The 16,704-nt window shown below is 41.8% G+C and overlaps 1 protein-coding gene across 6 annotated transcripts in view; it reads left to right on the top strand.

Annotated features, from left to right (window-relative positions):
• The first annotated feature begins 5,311 nt into the window (after positions 1-5,311).
• Positions 5,312-16,704, top strand: part of DERL1 (derlin 1) — a 125,068-nt gene continuing 113,675 nt past the window's right edge. For 2 of the 6 annotated variants that reach the window (XM_060287688.2, XM_060287689.1), the window contains exons 1-2: positions 5,312-5,685; positions 15,390-15,501. In XM_060287688.2, coding sequence (XP_060143671.1) covers positions 5,533-5,685; positions 15,390-15,501 — 265 coding nt within the window. In that variant the 5' untranslated portion in view covers positions 5,312-5,532. The remainder of the gene's footprint in view (positions 5,686-15,389; positions 15,502-16,704) is intronic. The other 4 variants (XM_030875707.3, XM_060287690.1, XM_030875704.2 and 1 more) reach the window with 3 other exon arrangements.

The raw sequence follows: 16,704 nt of genomic DNA, 5'->3' as shown, positions 1-16,704 counted from the left end.
GAGGCAGGACTGGAATCCAGGTTGATTCCTTTACAGTGTGTAGAAGGCTCTTTAGTACACACACACACACACACACACACACACACACACACACACACACACACATGCACTAATCAGAATAACAAATGGGAAATGCTTTATATGCTATTTACTAATCCTCTTGTTTCCCAGCCCGGTGTGCCAAAATAAAAATAATTGCCCAGGCTTAGGGCTACAAATATGGACTGCTTCTGCCAGGCGTAACAGAGACAAATTATTATTCTTGCCATAGCTTCTTCATCTGCAAGATGGGGCTAACAAAACCGCCTACTAGGTAACATAAAGATTAATTGCATCTTTGCAACGTGCTTTGGATTTCTTGAAGCGAGACGGCACTAACGTGGCAGGCATCCCACTAGGATGGTGTTCCTATGTAACTGTTGTGACAGAAAGGTATTTAAATCATCAGTTCCCTGTCTGTCAGCATCACTCAGCAGCATAGTGCTGAGATCTATCACCAGGCAATAATGTGTTCTCCGTTGTTGGTCTCCCTCCAGTTTTTTTAAGTTCTTTTTTTTTTAGAGAAACAATAGGAAATATATTTCAATTACAGCAGGAGAGACATTGTTGAGGTTATCTTTTCTATTTCTCAATCTTTCTGAAGATGTTGACATTGAACCTGTTCCTTTCTGAAGAAACTTCCTTTCTACTTATTTTTAAAGTTAACTTCAAAACACAAGTACATATAATTGGGATAAAATTTAAAAGGCACAAAAGGATATGCAATGAAACGCCTCCTTCCCACTCCTGTCTCCCAGCCTCTGAGTTTCCCTTCCCAAAGGTAACCACTGTTTCAAGCAAATACTGTGCGTATATTTTTGTGTGTGCCTTCCGTACAATTCATCTGTGTAATGGCGTAGCATGTGTCTTGTACTATTACTCTTGTGTTAATGCTGTATGTTATTAGAGCTTATTCCATGTGGGGGGCATACAAAATTATTTTTTCTAATAAAGTTTGTATAGTATTCAATTATATGGATAAAGTGTAGTTTATTTAATCAGTTTCTTATTGACAGATAATCAGCTATTTCTAGTCTTTTGCTATTTCAGAAAATGCAGCAATGATTATCCCTGCACATTAAAAAAAAAGTTTGAGTGTACCTAAAATTTAAATTCCTAGAAATGAATTTAAATATTGCCAAATTGCTTGCTGGAGGGGTACCAATATATATTCTCATCAGTAATTCACGAGAGCACCTGTTTCCCGCAAACCTCCACATTTTTTCCTAGAACGTAGCCTGGTATCATTACCTGCATGTTTTTAAATGATGACTTGTGTTGATGACAGTAACACAGGAACTTTCTTACAAGCTAAGTGATTGAATTCTAGAGCACGCTATCTGGAGCACTGGGGAAATCCTCTATTTAAGATAACTAAGAATTAAACACCTTTGTGTTTTATGCCCAGAATAGTTTATCACAATGTAGAGTGATTTTATAATAAAGAGAAATGGGAAAATCCTGAATGTCCATCTAGTCTGATGGTTCTCAAAGAATGGTCTGCAGATAACTTGCATCAGAATCACATGGTGGGTGGGGGAAGGGCTTTTGAAAATGCCGATTTCTAGGACCACCTCAAGCTTATGAAACTTGAAGTCTCTGGGGGATGGGCCAAGTTCTCACTGGTGACCCTCATACTCACTCTGATTTGGAAACACTGCTCTGTCATTAAGGTAGGACAATTTGAAGGCAGACAAGCACTCTTACCGATTAACTTGTTTAAATTACAAAAGTGATAGATACATTTTCATTTTAAACATTTCAAAAGGAGAAATAAGCACAAAGAGAATTGTAATAAGTATACTGCTTCAAGCACTAGACATGAATTTGTCTCTTGTACATCTTCACAACAATCCTATGAGTTACCTTCTCCCCACCCATTTTACAGATGAAGAGACTGAGACACAGAGAGATTATTTTATTTTATTTTTGGCTGCGTCATGCAGCGTGTGGGATCTTAATTCCCCATCCAGGGATCGAACCCATACACCCTGCAGTGGGGGGCGCGGAGTCTTAACCACTGGACCGCCAGGGAAGTCCTGAGGTTTCATTTTAAAAACATGATATTGCTAATAAGTGGCATAGTCACAATTTAAACTTGTGTTTCCAAACCCTGAAGTTGAATTCCAGAGCACACACTCAGTGAATTCTAGAGTACAACCCAGAAATAAATACTGACAAACACTGGATGTATGTTGTTTTATCCTTGTTTTTTTTCTCACGTACCTTACTTACGATTTCATCAGAGAAACCTTATTTATCCCTCCACCTAAGGTAGATAACCCATTTTTTTCTCACTGTACCTTGGATACAATGGGTAGTAGGTAAAAGAAAATGGGTGGAGATGTAGAGAAGGAAACTTAGGCGAGATTTCTAAATATCTATTTATACAACGTACTAGCTTTTCTTTTATATCAAAATTAGCTTATAAGGTTGTACCAATTTACACTCCCACCAGCTTTGTACAGGTGAGACGTTTCTTCATATATTTACTATGCTTGATATTTCTTAGATCCCCGAATATTGTATAGTCTCATTAGACTATGGAATATTTAGTGCCTTTTTGTTCTGTAAAAAATGCTTTTGTTAATTATCATCAAGGACATGGTGCTAAGAAATGTTCTCCAAAATAACAGATTGGCAGAAACTTTGCTGTTTGAAATCGGTGTGGATGGAACACCCCATTCTTGCTGAAGGACCTGAGGCATATGGGTCATTTTGACACAGGATTTTAAATCCAGGTGCAAAGCTTTAGATAAGGAGTTTTCAGACCCAACATTCCACACTTATCTTTTTTTTTTTTTAAATCATAGGAGTACTGTATTTTTTAAAAATTTTATTTTTATTTATTTTTTATTTTTGGCTGCTTTTGTGTCTTTGTTGCTGCACGCGGGCTTTTCTCTGGTTGCGACGAGCAGGGGCTACTCTTCGTTGTAGTGTGCAGGCTTCTCATTGCGGTGGCTTCTCTTGTTGTGGAGCACAGGCTCTAGGCACGTGGGCTTCAGTAGTTGTGGCTCGTGGGCCCTAGAGCGCAGGCTCAGTAGTTGTGGCACATGGGCTTAGTTGTTCCACGGCATGTGGGATCTTCCGGGACCAGGGCTCGAACCCGTGTCTCCTGCATTGGCAGGTGGATTCTTAACCATTGCGCCACTAGGGAAGCCCCACACTTATCTTAATTTTGAGATTTCTAAGGAAAGAGGACCCTGGGTCTGCTTTTCAGCTCAGGCTTAGACCTGATGTTAACACTTTTACAGACAGCTCTGCTCTGTTTTGAGCCTATCAAAACACTGCTTCATTTAAATTATACCACAACTCAACCCTTCCTTATAATCCAATAATGACCCTATTCTCTTTAGTTTGGTGAGATGTTTCAGTTTCCTCTGGAGTGCAGTCTCCCTCCTAGCAAGTTAAGAAATCTAACCTTCTGGACTATAGGTGTGTTCCTAGTGGTCTCTACTGGATGGCCTCATCAGTCTTAAACTGTAGGTCCTTATATGATCAGGCCAATCAAGATGACTGTTCTCTTGTCTCTGTACATCCCCTGCTGGACCAGTACGTACGTACTTCACCTACACCCTACTCACATGACTGACCTTCCTACCCCATGACCCAGCTAGTGATTGTTCTAATCTTTAGATCAGAACATTTCCCCCAGGATAGTTTATCAAAGGGGCGGTGAGGGGCATGCTCTTCCAATAGTTTCCCTGGTAACCGATAACCCAACCTGAAGTCAATTCCCCCTATAACTGGTAACCTCTCTCTCCCCCAGGTAGCAAAGACTGCTGCCACATCCTGCCCACTGTCTGCCACACATGGTGAGGTGTCGCTCCAGGACCTTGCTTCAGATGTGTAAGCTCCCCCTAGCTATTAAACCTTTGATGTCTCTGTGGCTGACTCTGGGCTCTTTCTTTGGTCTTGAAGCTGGGCGAGTGCAGGGCTTGCAGGCCTGCAGGGTGCAGCCCAACAGTCCTATATCTAAAGACAACAGGAAAAGTTCTACTCTGTATCCTTTGATAGATTCTTTTAAAAACAAGAGGGATTTTCGTCTACTTGTAATTTAGGTCCTACCCAGCAAACTAGATTAAGAGTCATGATCATTTCTGCTTTCAGTTCCTCCAAATTGCAAGCCAGTTGGAGTTGTTGACTGAAGAAAAATCACATAACCTAAAAGTTGTGAGCTAAATTTTATTCAAGGAATTTACTGAGGACTATAGCCCAGGACATAGCCTCTCAGATAGCTCTGAGGAACTGCTCCAAAGAGGTAAGGGAGAAGCCAAGATATATAGGAGTTTTTGCTGAAACAAACAAAAAAACCATGTAGTCAAATGTCAAAAGATTACTGCTAATTGCAAAAATCAGACATCTCAAGGTAAAGATTTTAGTGCTTTTCTTTGTATGGGAAGGTGCAATAATCTGGCTCATTGAAATTATTCCTTAGATATGCACCTTAACTATTTAGGGCCAGTATCCTGTTTTTCTCCGCCCTGAATTCTCCTCAGGGCACACCATCTGGGTGGCTGCAGTGGCTAAGGGCCTGATGGCAGGCAACATTCCCTGTTTACTGGAATAGAAGTCAAAATTCTTTGTTTACTGAAATGGCAGGCAACATTTTGTGTGTGCAGAGTGGCTGTTTTCTCTGTGTGGAAAACTCTCCAGATCTGTGTGTGTGTGTGTGTGGGGGGGGGGGGCTCAGCTCAAAGATCACCTCCTCCAGCTTCTCCCTGACCTTTCTCATCGAAAGTGGCCATCTCTCCCCACACTTCTGCACTCCCACTCCATCACTCTATCCCCACTATCCTAACTTATCTTCCTTATTTTTCTTACCACTCTCTTGAAATTATCTTATTCAATTATTTGTTCATTACCTCCCTACCTTTGTATGGAAGCTGCAGGAGAGAAGGTACCACAACAGCTCTGATAGCTGCAGCACCTCCAGAGTCTAAAACCCTATCTCGCACTTACTAAGCCCTCAATAAACATTTGTGGAAAGGATGGACAATTGAGGGGCTACATTGTACTTTATTTTCCTCCTTCCCCTTTAAACACCCTCCAAGTGGAGCCACCTGGGCTATAAATCCGGCAGGAACTGGGTAGAGGGCGTTCAGCCTCGCTATTGGCTGGAGTATCTGTCGTTGCTCCTGGCAACCACTGTTCCCCACCAGTCGTGAGGTCGGCCCCTCCTGGACCCGCCCCTCGCCCTCCCGCCTTCGAACCACCGAGCTTCTGCCCAGTGGTAAAAACGGTGCTCGCCCTTTAAGCGGCGGGACTTCTGGTTAACGTCGTCGTCGGCCGCCGGAAGGGGAAGTTTCGCTGCCGAATTCTCCCTCGCTCGTCCGAATTCGGTGGCGCCACGTCTGACGGTCTCCGCGTTCTGCAACGGGGCTGGGGCGGCTTCCGCCTCGACACCTCCCACTCGCCCAGCGGACCGCGTCGTGAGGGGGCCGGGACAGGAGTCGGGCGGCTTTGCACATCCCGGCCACCGAAGAGGCGAAGATGTCGGACATCGGGGACTGGTTCAGGAGCATCCCGGCCATCACGCGCTATTGGTTCGCCGCCACCGTCGCGGTGCCCTTAGTCGGCAAACTCGGTCTCATCAGCCCGGCCTATTTCTTCCTCTGGCCCGAAGCCTTCCTCTATCGCTTCCAGGTACTGACTGGCGACTGGGGAAGTGGAGACTACAGGCCCCAGGTGGCCCCGCAGCGGCGGAGCGTAGACCGGTTGGTTACGGACGCGCGGTGCCTGGTGGGACTTGTAGTGCGGTGGCTCCAGCGGTTTAGGGCGAGGTCCTGTGGCCAGGGGGTAGGGTGGAGGCCAAGGGGTTTGAGCGTGGGCCTGGGTAGCTGGAGACGTGGAGGGAGACCACACGGTTTGGCCCGGTGGGAAAGGATTGATTTTGTCCTTCATTAAAATTGTGTTCCTTGCCCTCTGTACTCAGAGAAGGCGGCAGTGGGAAGGTAAGTCTGATAGTTGTCAATCTATTGGACGCCAGTGAGTAGCAACCTGGGGCCACCTGGAGCAGCTGCCCTCTGACCTCCCTCTGCCACCCAAGTGGATGGCATGTGGACGTCGCCTTGCTCAACTATCAGCTGAGTTCTTTTTATGTTAATGGAGTTTCTTCCCAGTAGGAGTGATTTGAAGCCCGAGGTGCAAAGAGTGAGTTTATTTGTGTGCATCCCAGATCCTGATCTAGTATCTGGCAGGTAGTAGTTGTATTTATGAAGGAGTGAGTAAAGAGTAAATTGCTCCTGAAATGGAAGTCTTTATTTTTTGAAGCATGAAGGAAACAGCCCAGAGTAACATTCCTGGCAAGAGAATATTAGTTTTCTGGAGGTTATCTTTATTGACTGGATTCTGTGATTTAAATCTTTAATCAGTGGCAGGTCGGATACTAAGATCTGACATTAATTTCGACACGTTGTTTGGACTGTGGGTAACACACTCTTGTCTTCTCTCTCCTCACTGGCTGTTTCTTAGTTTTCTTTGCTGGTTCCCCATCTTCCTGATCCTTAAATATTGTGATGTACCCCAGGACCTCTTTTCCATATTCTCCCTAGCTGTGGGTGATCTCATGTAGCTTCATGGCTTTATATAATTTCTACAAACTGAAGATTCTCAAATACAAATATACATATTTTCAGTCCAGATCTATCTCACTTCCAGACTTGTATACTTGAAATTACCACTTAGATGACTAATAGACATCTCAGACATAATGTGTCCAAAACAATACCCTTTTCCCTAGAAGTAAATAGCAATTCCATTATTACAGGAGCTCACCCTAAAAGTCATGGACTCATCCTTGACTTCTTATCTCACATCCCACAGTCTGTTAGCAAATTCTGTTTATTTTAGACAGATGTCCAGAATGCAATCCCTTTTCATTCTCTACTGCAAGCCATTATCATAGCAGCCTTGTTCCTTTCAATCTTTTCTCTAGACAGCTAGAGTGACCCTTTTAAAACATAAATCACATCCTGGCAGCCTTCTGCCCAGAACCTTTTAATGTCTTCTCAACTGGATGAGTAAAGCTCAAGTCCTTTCAGTGGCCTGCAAGGCCCCTACTGCCTCTCTGACCTCATCTCCTACCGCTTTCCACCTTGTATATTAGGCTCCACAGTGGAATCCTTTCTGTTTCTTCAGCACCTAACTCCATCCCTGCTCAGGCCCTTAGCACATGTTATTTCTCTGCTTGAGGACGATAACTGTGGTTTATCTCATTACCTCCTTCAAGTCTGCCCAAATGCCACCCTTATTGGCAAGGCCTTATTTGATTGCCCTATGTAAAATAGTACCTCTCCTTCACTCTGTCTCCCTTATCCTTAATTTTTCTTGGTTACATATCACCCCTTGATGTTTGTTAGCCTGCTTCCCTTCAGAGAATAAAGCTCCGTGAGAGCCACTTGTCTGTTTACCACTGTCTTTGTTACCTAGATTAGTGTTTGGCATATAGCAGGTGCTTATATATGGGTTGAATGCGTGGAAATAATTGGGTACTTGCCAGTGCTGGGCACTAGGGGTACAATAGTGAATAGTACAGAAAAAGTCCCAGCTCACATGAAGAAAATAAGAGAGGGGTGCGTGACGGAGAGTGACTTTGATGAAGTGTTCCAGAAAGGCCTCAGAGAAGGTATTTGAACTGAAATCTGAATGACGAGGAGCCAGCTTTGGGAAGATCTGGCTCTGGGGACAATCTTCCAAGAAGAAGGAGTAATAAGGGAAAGGCTTAGAAGCAGGAATTAGAAACAGAAAGAAGACTGGATAGTTAGTACAGAGTCAGCTGTAGGGACGAGGATTGGTAATTGAGGACAGAGAGATAGCCAGGGGTGAGTGCAATAAAGTGAAAGAGGAAAGGTAGGCTGGGGCTAGACTGTGTAGGGCTTTGTGGTTTGAACTTTAATTTGAAGGCACTAGAAAGGCTTCAGAGCCTTTTGAACAAAGGACTGAAAAATTGCCTTGGCTACTCTGTGGGATGGACTTGGTATGTGAATGGGGGAAAGGGTGGGCTAGGTAACAGGATCAGAGAGGTGAGTCAAGTTAGAGGGCAAGAGAGATGGTGGTTTGGACCAGAGTGGCTGTGAAGATAGAAGTGGATAGATTTGGGAGTTGGAGTGGACTACACTGCAGCTTAATGGATGTGAAGGGGCAGGACTTGAAGATGTCACTGTTTTCACAGGAGCAGTGGAGTGCCTGGTGCAGCTCTTTTCTGAGACTGGGAATGTTTAGGGAGGCTTAGGTTTGGGGGTGGAGGAAGGTATCAATAAAGAGTTATATTTTGACCATATTAAGTCCAGAGAGGCTTTTTAGGCATCCAGGTGGAGAAGTTAAGGAGGCAGTTGAGTATTAGAATATGATCTGGGTGTGCAGCCAGAATGGCAGACTCTTTTCTATTTGCTTTGGTAAAATATTTGTTGCAGTGAATGTTGTGCACTTTGTGCCCTGTGGCATGTTAGGTAATGCGGCGCCTGAGGAGCAGTGGTCATAAATGATTGTAAATCATCAATGGTCGTCAATGAGAAGGACCTGGTCAAAACTGGCTCTTTGGCCCTACTTGCAAAATCTTGCTTGTTTCTGTAGTCAGCTTAGTAAAAGTAAGTCTTTCTAATAGCCTACATGTGTATAATATTAAAAGTGGTGAACTGATTAGAAAGGTCATCTTTCATGTCACACCTTCCATAATGTTCCCATCTTCCTTGCATTGCTTCTTGTGGGCTTGTTATCCTGAAACGGGGGAGAAGCTGCTGGTAGAAGGCAGGGCTTGTTTTCCTGAAACGGGGGAGAAGCTGCTGGTAGAAGGCAGGACAGTGTGCTCACTGCCCGGGTGTGGAGAGACCAGTATCTATACTTTCTTTCTGCTACTCTGACTCCTACTCTTTCTGGACAGGTTTAGCTTTCAGAAGCTGGAAGAACTCATTTGCAAATGAAGCAGTTAAAGGAAAAACTGCATCTGAGAGGCTGATGGGTGAGGACACACAGCCTGTGGTGTGCTTTCTGCTAGAGGCTCCTCTTTTCTTTAAAAGGTGCATCTTTGGACAACTTGGAAGTGATCAATTTAGAATTGTGGATTCATGCTGGAAGTGACAAAAGTTACTTTTCCTCCTTATCTGTGGGTTTCCTCTGAGTAGCTTGTTGGTTTGGAACTCTAAAGTTTAAAATGTTATTTCCTTAGTTTGGGTAAGTGGAAAGGCGTAGGTGTATGTTAAGACTCACTCCACTATTGCCTAAAGTTCCTCATCTCTTACATTTAAGACTCATTGATCAGATAGTACACAGTGATGAAATGCCTCCATATTGGTCCCTGATTAACGAGAAGAGAGGCTGCACTTTGCTGCTGCCCTCGTGGTTTCTGAGATTATGTCTCCCAGGGCTGCCCACACGGGAGATTTCGTTTCTTTGGACAAAATAACATCGTTGCCTTACATCTGTGTTGGGCTTCTCCATGTGATACCTCACTTAACCCCCATAAACATCCCGAGGTCAGCGTTACCCCAGTTGATAGACAGCTGCAGTTTCAGTTTCTATTTTGGTGAGTTCAAGATAGTTCTAAGCGCTCTTGTTTCACTCTTTTGCATCCTGTCTACCCAAACACATAGTTAAGTGTTTAACGAAACATTCTTGAGGGTGATTTCTTTCAAACCAGTCGTAGCAAATTATTGTTCCTTTTCTATTAGAGTAGAAAGACTGTGGGATTTCAAGTGGTTGAGTCGTGGTCTCCAGGCCTGGCTTAGCCCCCTTGCAAGCTGTAAGCCCTCAGGCAAGCTGTTTATCCTTTCTGAGCCTCAATTTCCCCCCCTAAAAGTGGGGAGAATTTAATACCATATTAACTCTGTTCTAAGAGTTAACTGTGTTGTAACTCCATTGGTTATAAGATGCTCCTTTAATTTAATACAATTTTTTGGAAGGGGAGGAGAGTACAGATTACATTAAATGAATATATTGACGGTAAGGCACGTCCGAATTTCAGGAACACGAAAATGAGTGTCTTCAAATTGAGGAGAAATGTTACCCACTTCATGCCTCTATTATATAAAAACATAAAAAGTGTAAGGTGCCCAGTAAATAATCTGGTAGATAATCTATTAAAAAAATAGTGCCTGTTTTTACTTAGTCAATAATAATTCCTGCCATGGCTGCCTTCTCTCCTTGGGCAGTAATATTCTAATTTTAATTTGTAATTGAAATTAAAACATAATTGCTGGATTATTATCCTTCTTTTTGTCCCACTAAAGGCGTCCTGACTAGAAATGGGAAGATATGTACTCTCAATTTCTCTAATTTGTTTCCGGGAACAAAAAGAAATAGCGCCAACCGAGTCTGTGACCAGGCCTGGTGCTGATATTTATTTGCCAAGCTTTTGCTCATGTTCTCACATTTAGCCTGATGACAGCAGCCCTAGCAGACTCATCTGAGTGTGTTGGGAAAGAGAGTCATATAGACCCGTAACCGGAAGGGGAATGAACTTGGTCTGTGGGCTGAGCATAGAAGTAGCCTCAGGGTTTGGATTTAGAACTTTATGGCAAGTGTTCTGGTATGTACAGCTTTAAAATCTTTCCTTTGCAATCCTGTCCACATAAGACAGTTCTGCTGTGGTCTGTAGCTAAGGGTGAGCTCATAGCTTCATTTTTAAACTTTTTGTTGAGTTGCAGTATTCAAGCAGGAAAGTGTATGTATTATATATTTATAGCTTGTTGAATTTTCAAAAATTGAACATCAGTATATAACCAGCCACCAGATCGAGACACAGCCAGCATCCCCCAAACCTTCCTGCTGCTCCCTTCTGGTCACTACCCACTGCAAGGGTAACTACTGTCTTGACTTTTAATACCATAGATGGTTTTTTCCAGTTTTCTTACTGTTCTATAAATGAAATTATACAATATGTATTTTTTTGTGTCTAGCCTCTTTTCAACAGTTTGAGAGTCACCCACATTGTTGCATGTGGTTATAGATTGCTCGTCCTTATATTGTTCCCTTGTGTGAACAGACCACCATTTATTTACCCTTTCTGCTGGTAACGGGCTTTTTGGGTAGTTCTAGTTTTGGCTAGAATGAGTAGTGCTGCTGTGAACATTCTGGAACACGTCTTGGTGAACATAGGTATGCATACGTACCTAGGAGTAGAATTGATGGCTCCTAATAGCTGGTTTAACGTCCTCAGTTGAGACTGAGTGCCTTTCATTTGATTTTCTTGCCTGTCTAGTGTCCCCCCAGCCCCACCCCCGGCTCCTCTCCCCCACACCGCCACCTCCTGCCAAAAAAAAAAAAAAAGAGAGAGAAAAGCCAGAGTTTGCTAACATCAGCGTTTGGCACATGGGTTCTCTTCATTCTTACTTGCTTGATGACCCAGGCAGACTTTCTTTAAGTCCAAATCAACCAGTCTGTATTGTTGCAGAAAAATCTTTGTTTTTGATAGTTAAAAAAACCTGCCCTAGACTCTGGGTGGCGTTTGTAATGATTTCAGTAGCACATTGTTTGGGAGATTTTTGTTGAAGGATGGTTGAACTAAACACTCAACAGAAGTTGTCGGACTAGCAGCTGACGACGAGCAGTGTCTGATGTTTCTTTGAAGGCCTCTACGCCGGGGAGCACGTGGGCTTTTTGCTCTTGCTCAGTGAGGAACTCTGGGAGGGTTACCTCAACTCTAATGAGGGCCCAGCTTTCCTCGTGAAAAGGTGGGTGATTATGCTTCCGGCCTTGGGATTGCTGTGGGGTTAAAGTGAGATGCTTGCCTGCAAGTCCCAGGCTCTTTGCACTGCCCCTGGCTGCTTCTTACGGGTCACTGCAGGCTTTCTAGGCTCGAAAGTTGCCTTCACCACTCCCAGCCCTGAAAATAAAGCCATTTCCTTATCGTAACTATCTACATATCAGAGGAGAGGAGGGGATTTAGTTGGTTACCTACAAGGGGGATTTCAGAAATATATTACACTGTGTCCCTCTGAAGAGATGAGCTATCTCCTGGTGTTTTCAGATTATAATTTTAAAGTGATGTAAAAATAATACTAAGTCCCTTAGATCAGTGAGAGCAAGTGTACCTCAAGGGTAAGCATAATGAACTGGGAAAAGAAGTGTGCGGTATTTTGACAGACACTGATTTCCAAAGCACAGGTGCACACAGTGGCTAAAAATAGCATCATGGCATCAAGTGTTAGTGAAAAATGTAGTCAGAAAACCCCTGAGGTTTCTTTTCCAAAATCAGGCCTGGAGTAACTGAGAGGAATCCGGGGGGAGTTTAAAATGTGAATTTGTAAAAACCAGGTCAGCACGTGTCTCCTAAAAGATTGTAATAATTGTATGCCCACACAAATTTTTTTTACAAAGCACCTTCTTAATCTGCTTTCTTAATTCCAACCTTTTACGAAATCTGTGAGATGAGGAAGGCGGGAGTCAAAGGACAGATGTTACTGGGTAGATGAAGATGCAAACTCACAGGTCCAGACTCTTCCAAGGCCCCGAGCCAAGGCCACAGCTTGCTTGCTTCTGGTCTTTTACCCCCAATGCTTTTTCTTAAAGCGGGGAGAGTGAATTTGTGAGCTTACGCTCTGTTCATTTCAGGATTATACAAGTAGTATAGTGGTACCAGAAGTTTTTACTGATTTTAATTATATCTCATAGTAATGATGTCACTTGTGAGAGGCATTGTAGAAATAGGGGCTTATTAGTATTATAAACTCTGGAGTCAGGCTGTCTGGGACAAAATTCTAGCTCAGCCACTTACTGGCTATTATTTGGCCTTTTCTCATTCTGCTTCCTCATCTATACAATCTACCCCCTGAGTTAGGACATGTAAATGAGCATAATAGTACACTATTTTTTTTTTTAAACCATTAACCAAAATGGAGCAAGTATTAGTATACCACTCCTCTTTTACAAATGGAAATTGAGACTCAGGACTGCTGACTTGTAAGCCCCTACTGAAGTCTCTGTCTTCTCAAATCCTTTCCGGTGCTCTTTCCATCAGACTCAACTGTTTCTGAGATAAAATTGTGAATAAACCAAAATGAATTTTAACCTATTTTGTTTTACTGGTTTAGTTCAAGGTTGTTGGAAGTGACTTTTGGGATATGTGAAGTGCATTCTCCTCCACAGGGAGTTAAGCTCTGAGGGTTACAGTTCTGTACTTGGAGAACCTGACTTGTCAGCTGTGCCTGGCCAGCCCCACAGCTAATGCCCTCCATTCTAGCCACACCCAAATCGTGAGCAATACCCATTCATTATTGTGCTCTTGCAGTTCTTTGGGACTTTGTACTCATTTTTCCAAGACCACAAGTTCCCCTTCCTGTCCCTACTCTGCTTCTTTGGACAGACTCCCCATTATCGAGACCTCCTTGATGTAGGGGCCGTATCTTTCACACTCATGCGATAAGACACAGCTCTCAAGACAAAAGCCAGCATTATGTTGGCATTTCCAAGTCTGGGAAGGCCATCTTCTTCAACCTCTATAACTTAACATGATTCTGGAGGTGTTAGCCAGTAAATTAGGCAAGAAGAAGATACAAAATTTTATTTACAGATAGAGTTGTATACTTGGAAAGTGCAAGAGGCTGAGTTTTCAAATATCATAAACAATTAGATAATTCAGCTTTGGTGGTTGAGTATAAAAAAGATAGAAATCGAAAGCTCAATAGAAAGGTATGAAAGACTTTCTGGCTGGACACTGTCTTTATCACAGTGAAATAAGAAAGGTGTTGGTTCTCGTTCATTTAGAAAAGTAATATGGAGACTAGCCAAGAAGATTGTGACATATGTGGAAGAAAAACAGGAGGGGGATTATTTAATTTTATAACTTTGCCAGGTAAGAAAATACATTATAAAACTAGAAATTAAAATAGCTTGGTATTGGTATTGGCATTCGATTCCAAACAGAATAGTCTAGAAGTAGACTTTCCTATAAAAGGGAATCAATATATGATGAAAGTAGTTTTTCAAATCATTGGAGAGAAGATGGGTCACTGTAAATAGTATTGGGAAGACTAGTGACCGTCTAGAAAAATAAGTTGACTCTCTTTCTCACTTCTTACATAAACCACAGTACAACTGGGAGCACTGTTGTATTCTTGGAGGGGAGAAGTACTTGTAAACGTGATACATGATGGATACATTTGCCTATATAAAAATTAAACTTTTACATTTCATTTTATATGACAAAAATACCACAAAAGCATAAGACTAATGACAGACCAGAAAATAATTGCAACAATGAGAAAGGGCAATTTCCATAATGTGTAAAGAAATGCAAATTGAGTATAAAAATGAAGAAAGAAAATGCTAAAGCTTTAGAAACATGATTGGTGACTGAAATACACTAAATGTTGAAGCTGTGGAGAGAAGACAGACATTAATCTCCATTTTAGGAGGAAGTATAAATTGGTTAAACATTTTTGTAGGCAGTTGGCAATATCTGCTGAAATTAAATGCAAATGTTTGATCTAGCAGGTTGACTCAGGAATTTATCCTATATGTACATGTATAAAGAGGATATTCATTGTAGCATTGTAATAGTTTTAGTGAAGTTTGGACATCCACACAGAAGGAATATTATGAAGCCTATAAAAATATTTTTTCAAGGGAGTGAAACAAGGTATAGAACAGTGCAAGGTAAGTTAGGGTGAAAAGGGAGGAATAATAGTAATAGAAATGATTGTTTCTCGAAAGAAGTACAATAAATGGATCCGTTCTTGCTGGAAAAGGAGCTGGGAGACTGAGGGTCAGGAGGGAGGCTTACTTCTCACTGTAGACCGTCTGTAGTTTTTTGGGGGGAAGGGAATATTTTTAAGTTATGTATCCATATTGCCTAAATAGCACATTGATTTGAATGGAAAGTTCCTGTTTTACGTCTATCTTTTGAATATGACATTATTTTGACAAGGTTTGTCATCCCAGTGTATTCTTTTCCTAAATAGAGATAATTACTATACTGTTGGAAATTATCTTTATAAATCTTTTTTCTTTTTCTTTTTTTTTTCCCACTGTAGTTGATTTACAATGTTTCAGGTGTTACAGCAAAGTGATTCAGTTATACTGTAATTCGTTTTTGATAGGCATAACTATAAGCCTGATCCCAGTAAAGATTAACCATATATGTCTTTAGTATTGATTTTTTTCAACTTGTTTAGAAATATTTATTGTTTATTTTATGATGCCATCTCATTCCATTGACTTGCACATTGAAGTCATTGTAGCTAATATGAACTTTTCTTCAGTTTTCTTGAATTATATTGGTGATGTCCATTTGGTAGCTGTCATCACTGAGGAGAATGTTTTTCAAGGGTTAATTTTGTTTAGTTAAAAGAAAAAAAAAAAAAAAACACCCAGCTTAGAGAAACTAACAGCCGTGTTTATTTTGATCTGGACAGATTTGGAGGCCGATTACTGCCACCTTTTATTTCCCTGTGGGTCCAGGAACTGGATTTCTTTATTTGGTCAATTTGTATTTCTTATATCAGTACTCTACACGACTCGAAACAGGTATGTTATCTGTGGTTGTTTTAAGTATTGTTTCTGTCTGATTTACTAATCCATGTATTTACTTACTGGAGGAATTTTGAGGGCAGATGGCGTATATAAAGAAACGACGTAATGCTGTAAATGCGCAGTAAGTAGTGACTGTGCCAGGAGTCTACAGGCGCTTAGAGTATTCGTGTTTTAATCCTCACAGCGTCATCATGAGATGTAAGCAGCAGTGTCACCACTTTATAGGTGACAAAAATACAAGAGCAGAGGTTTACACATCTTGTCCATCTCCTGTGTGTGCCTCTCACTTCATGTGACGTCTCCCTCATTTGTCACACAGCAGTCCGTGTTTTTTAAAGCACAGTTGGGCTGAAGTGTATATATATCCTAAATTGGGGTTGAAAAACACTACTTTATGCAAGTAAAAGCCTAGACTTAGTCTCTGTAATTGAAACATGCAAGTTAAAAAAAATTTTTTTTAATAAATTTATTTATTTAGTTAGTTTTGTTTGCGTTGGGTCTTCGTTGCTGCGCATGGACTTTCTCTAGTTGCGGTGAGCGGGGGCTACTCTTTGTTGAGGTGTGTGGGCTTCTCATTGTAGCGGCTTCTCTTGTTGCGGAGCATGGGCTCTAGGTGCGCGGGCCTCAGTAGTTGTGGCACACAGGCTCAGTAGTTGTGTCTCGTGGGCTCTAGAGCACAGACTCAGTGGTTGTGGTGCACAGGCTTAGTTGCTCTGTGGCATGTGGGGTCTTCCTGGATGAGGGATCGAACTTGTGTCCCCTGCATTAGCAGGCGGATTCTTAACCACTGCGCCACCAGGGGAGTCCCTCTTTTTTCTTTTTTAATTATTATTCACTGTGTTAGAGCATTTATACTCAATATGAAGCACTCAAGTTTTAAAAAATATATAGCCAGGATTTTAATAGCATGGTAGTTTTTCAGATATGACTACCTATATGGATAAGCTATAAAATTCTTTTCTTAAAACTTTCTTACTGAATTGTTATTTATTTTCTACAATACCTTATATGCTTTTCTGAGTTACTTATACTGAGAAGCAATAACTCGATAGACTGCTCTGTCAAAATATAATTTGGCAAAGCCTAAATGATTTTGAAAATGTGGTCTGACTTCAGAGACTAGAAACCTGATGGCTGTTAGCTCAGGTTAGAAAATTCTGAGCTACCCTTAAATCTAAGTCAGTGCTCATATGCTTG

The sequence above is a fragment of the Globicephala melas genome, chromosome 17 (assembly GCF_963455315.2).
Source record: "Globicephala melas chromosome 17, mGloMel1.2, whole genome shotgun sequence".
Lineage (NCBI taxonomy): Eukaryota > Metazoa > Chordata > Mammalia > Artiodactyla > Delphinidae > Globicephala > Globicephala melas.
The sequence above is the reverse complement of the archived record's forward strand: the minus strand, read 5'-3'. Positions and strand labels throughout refer to the sequence as shown.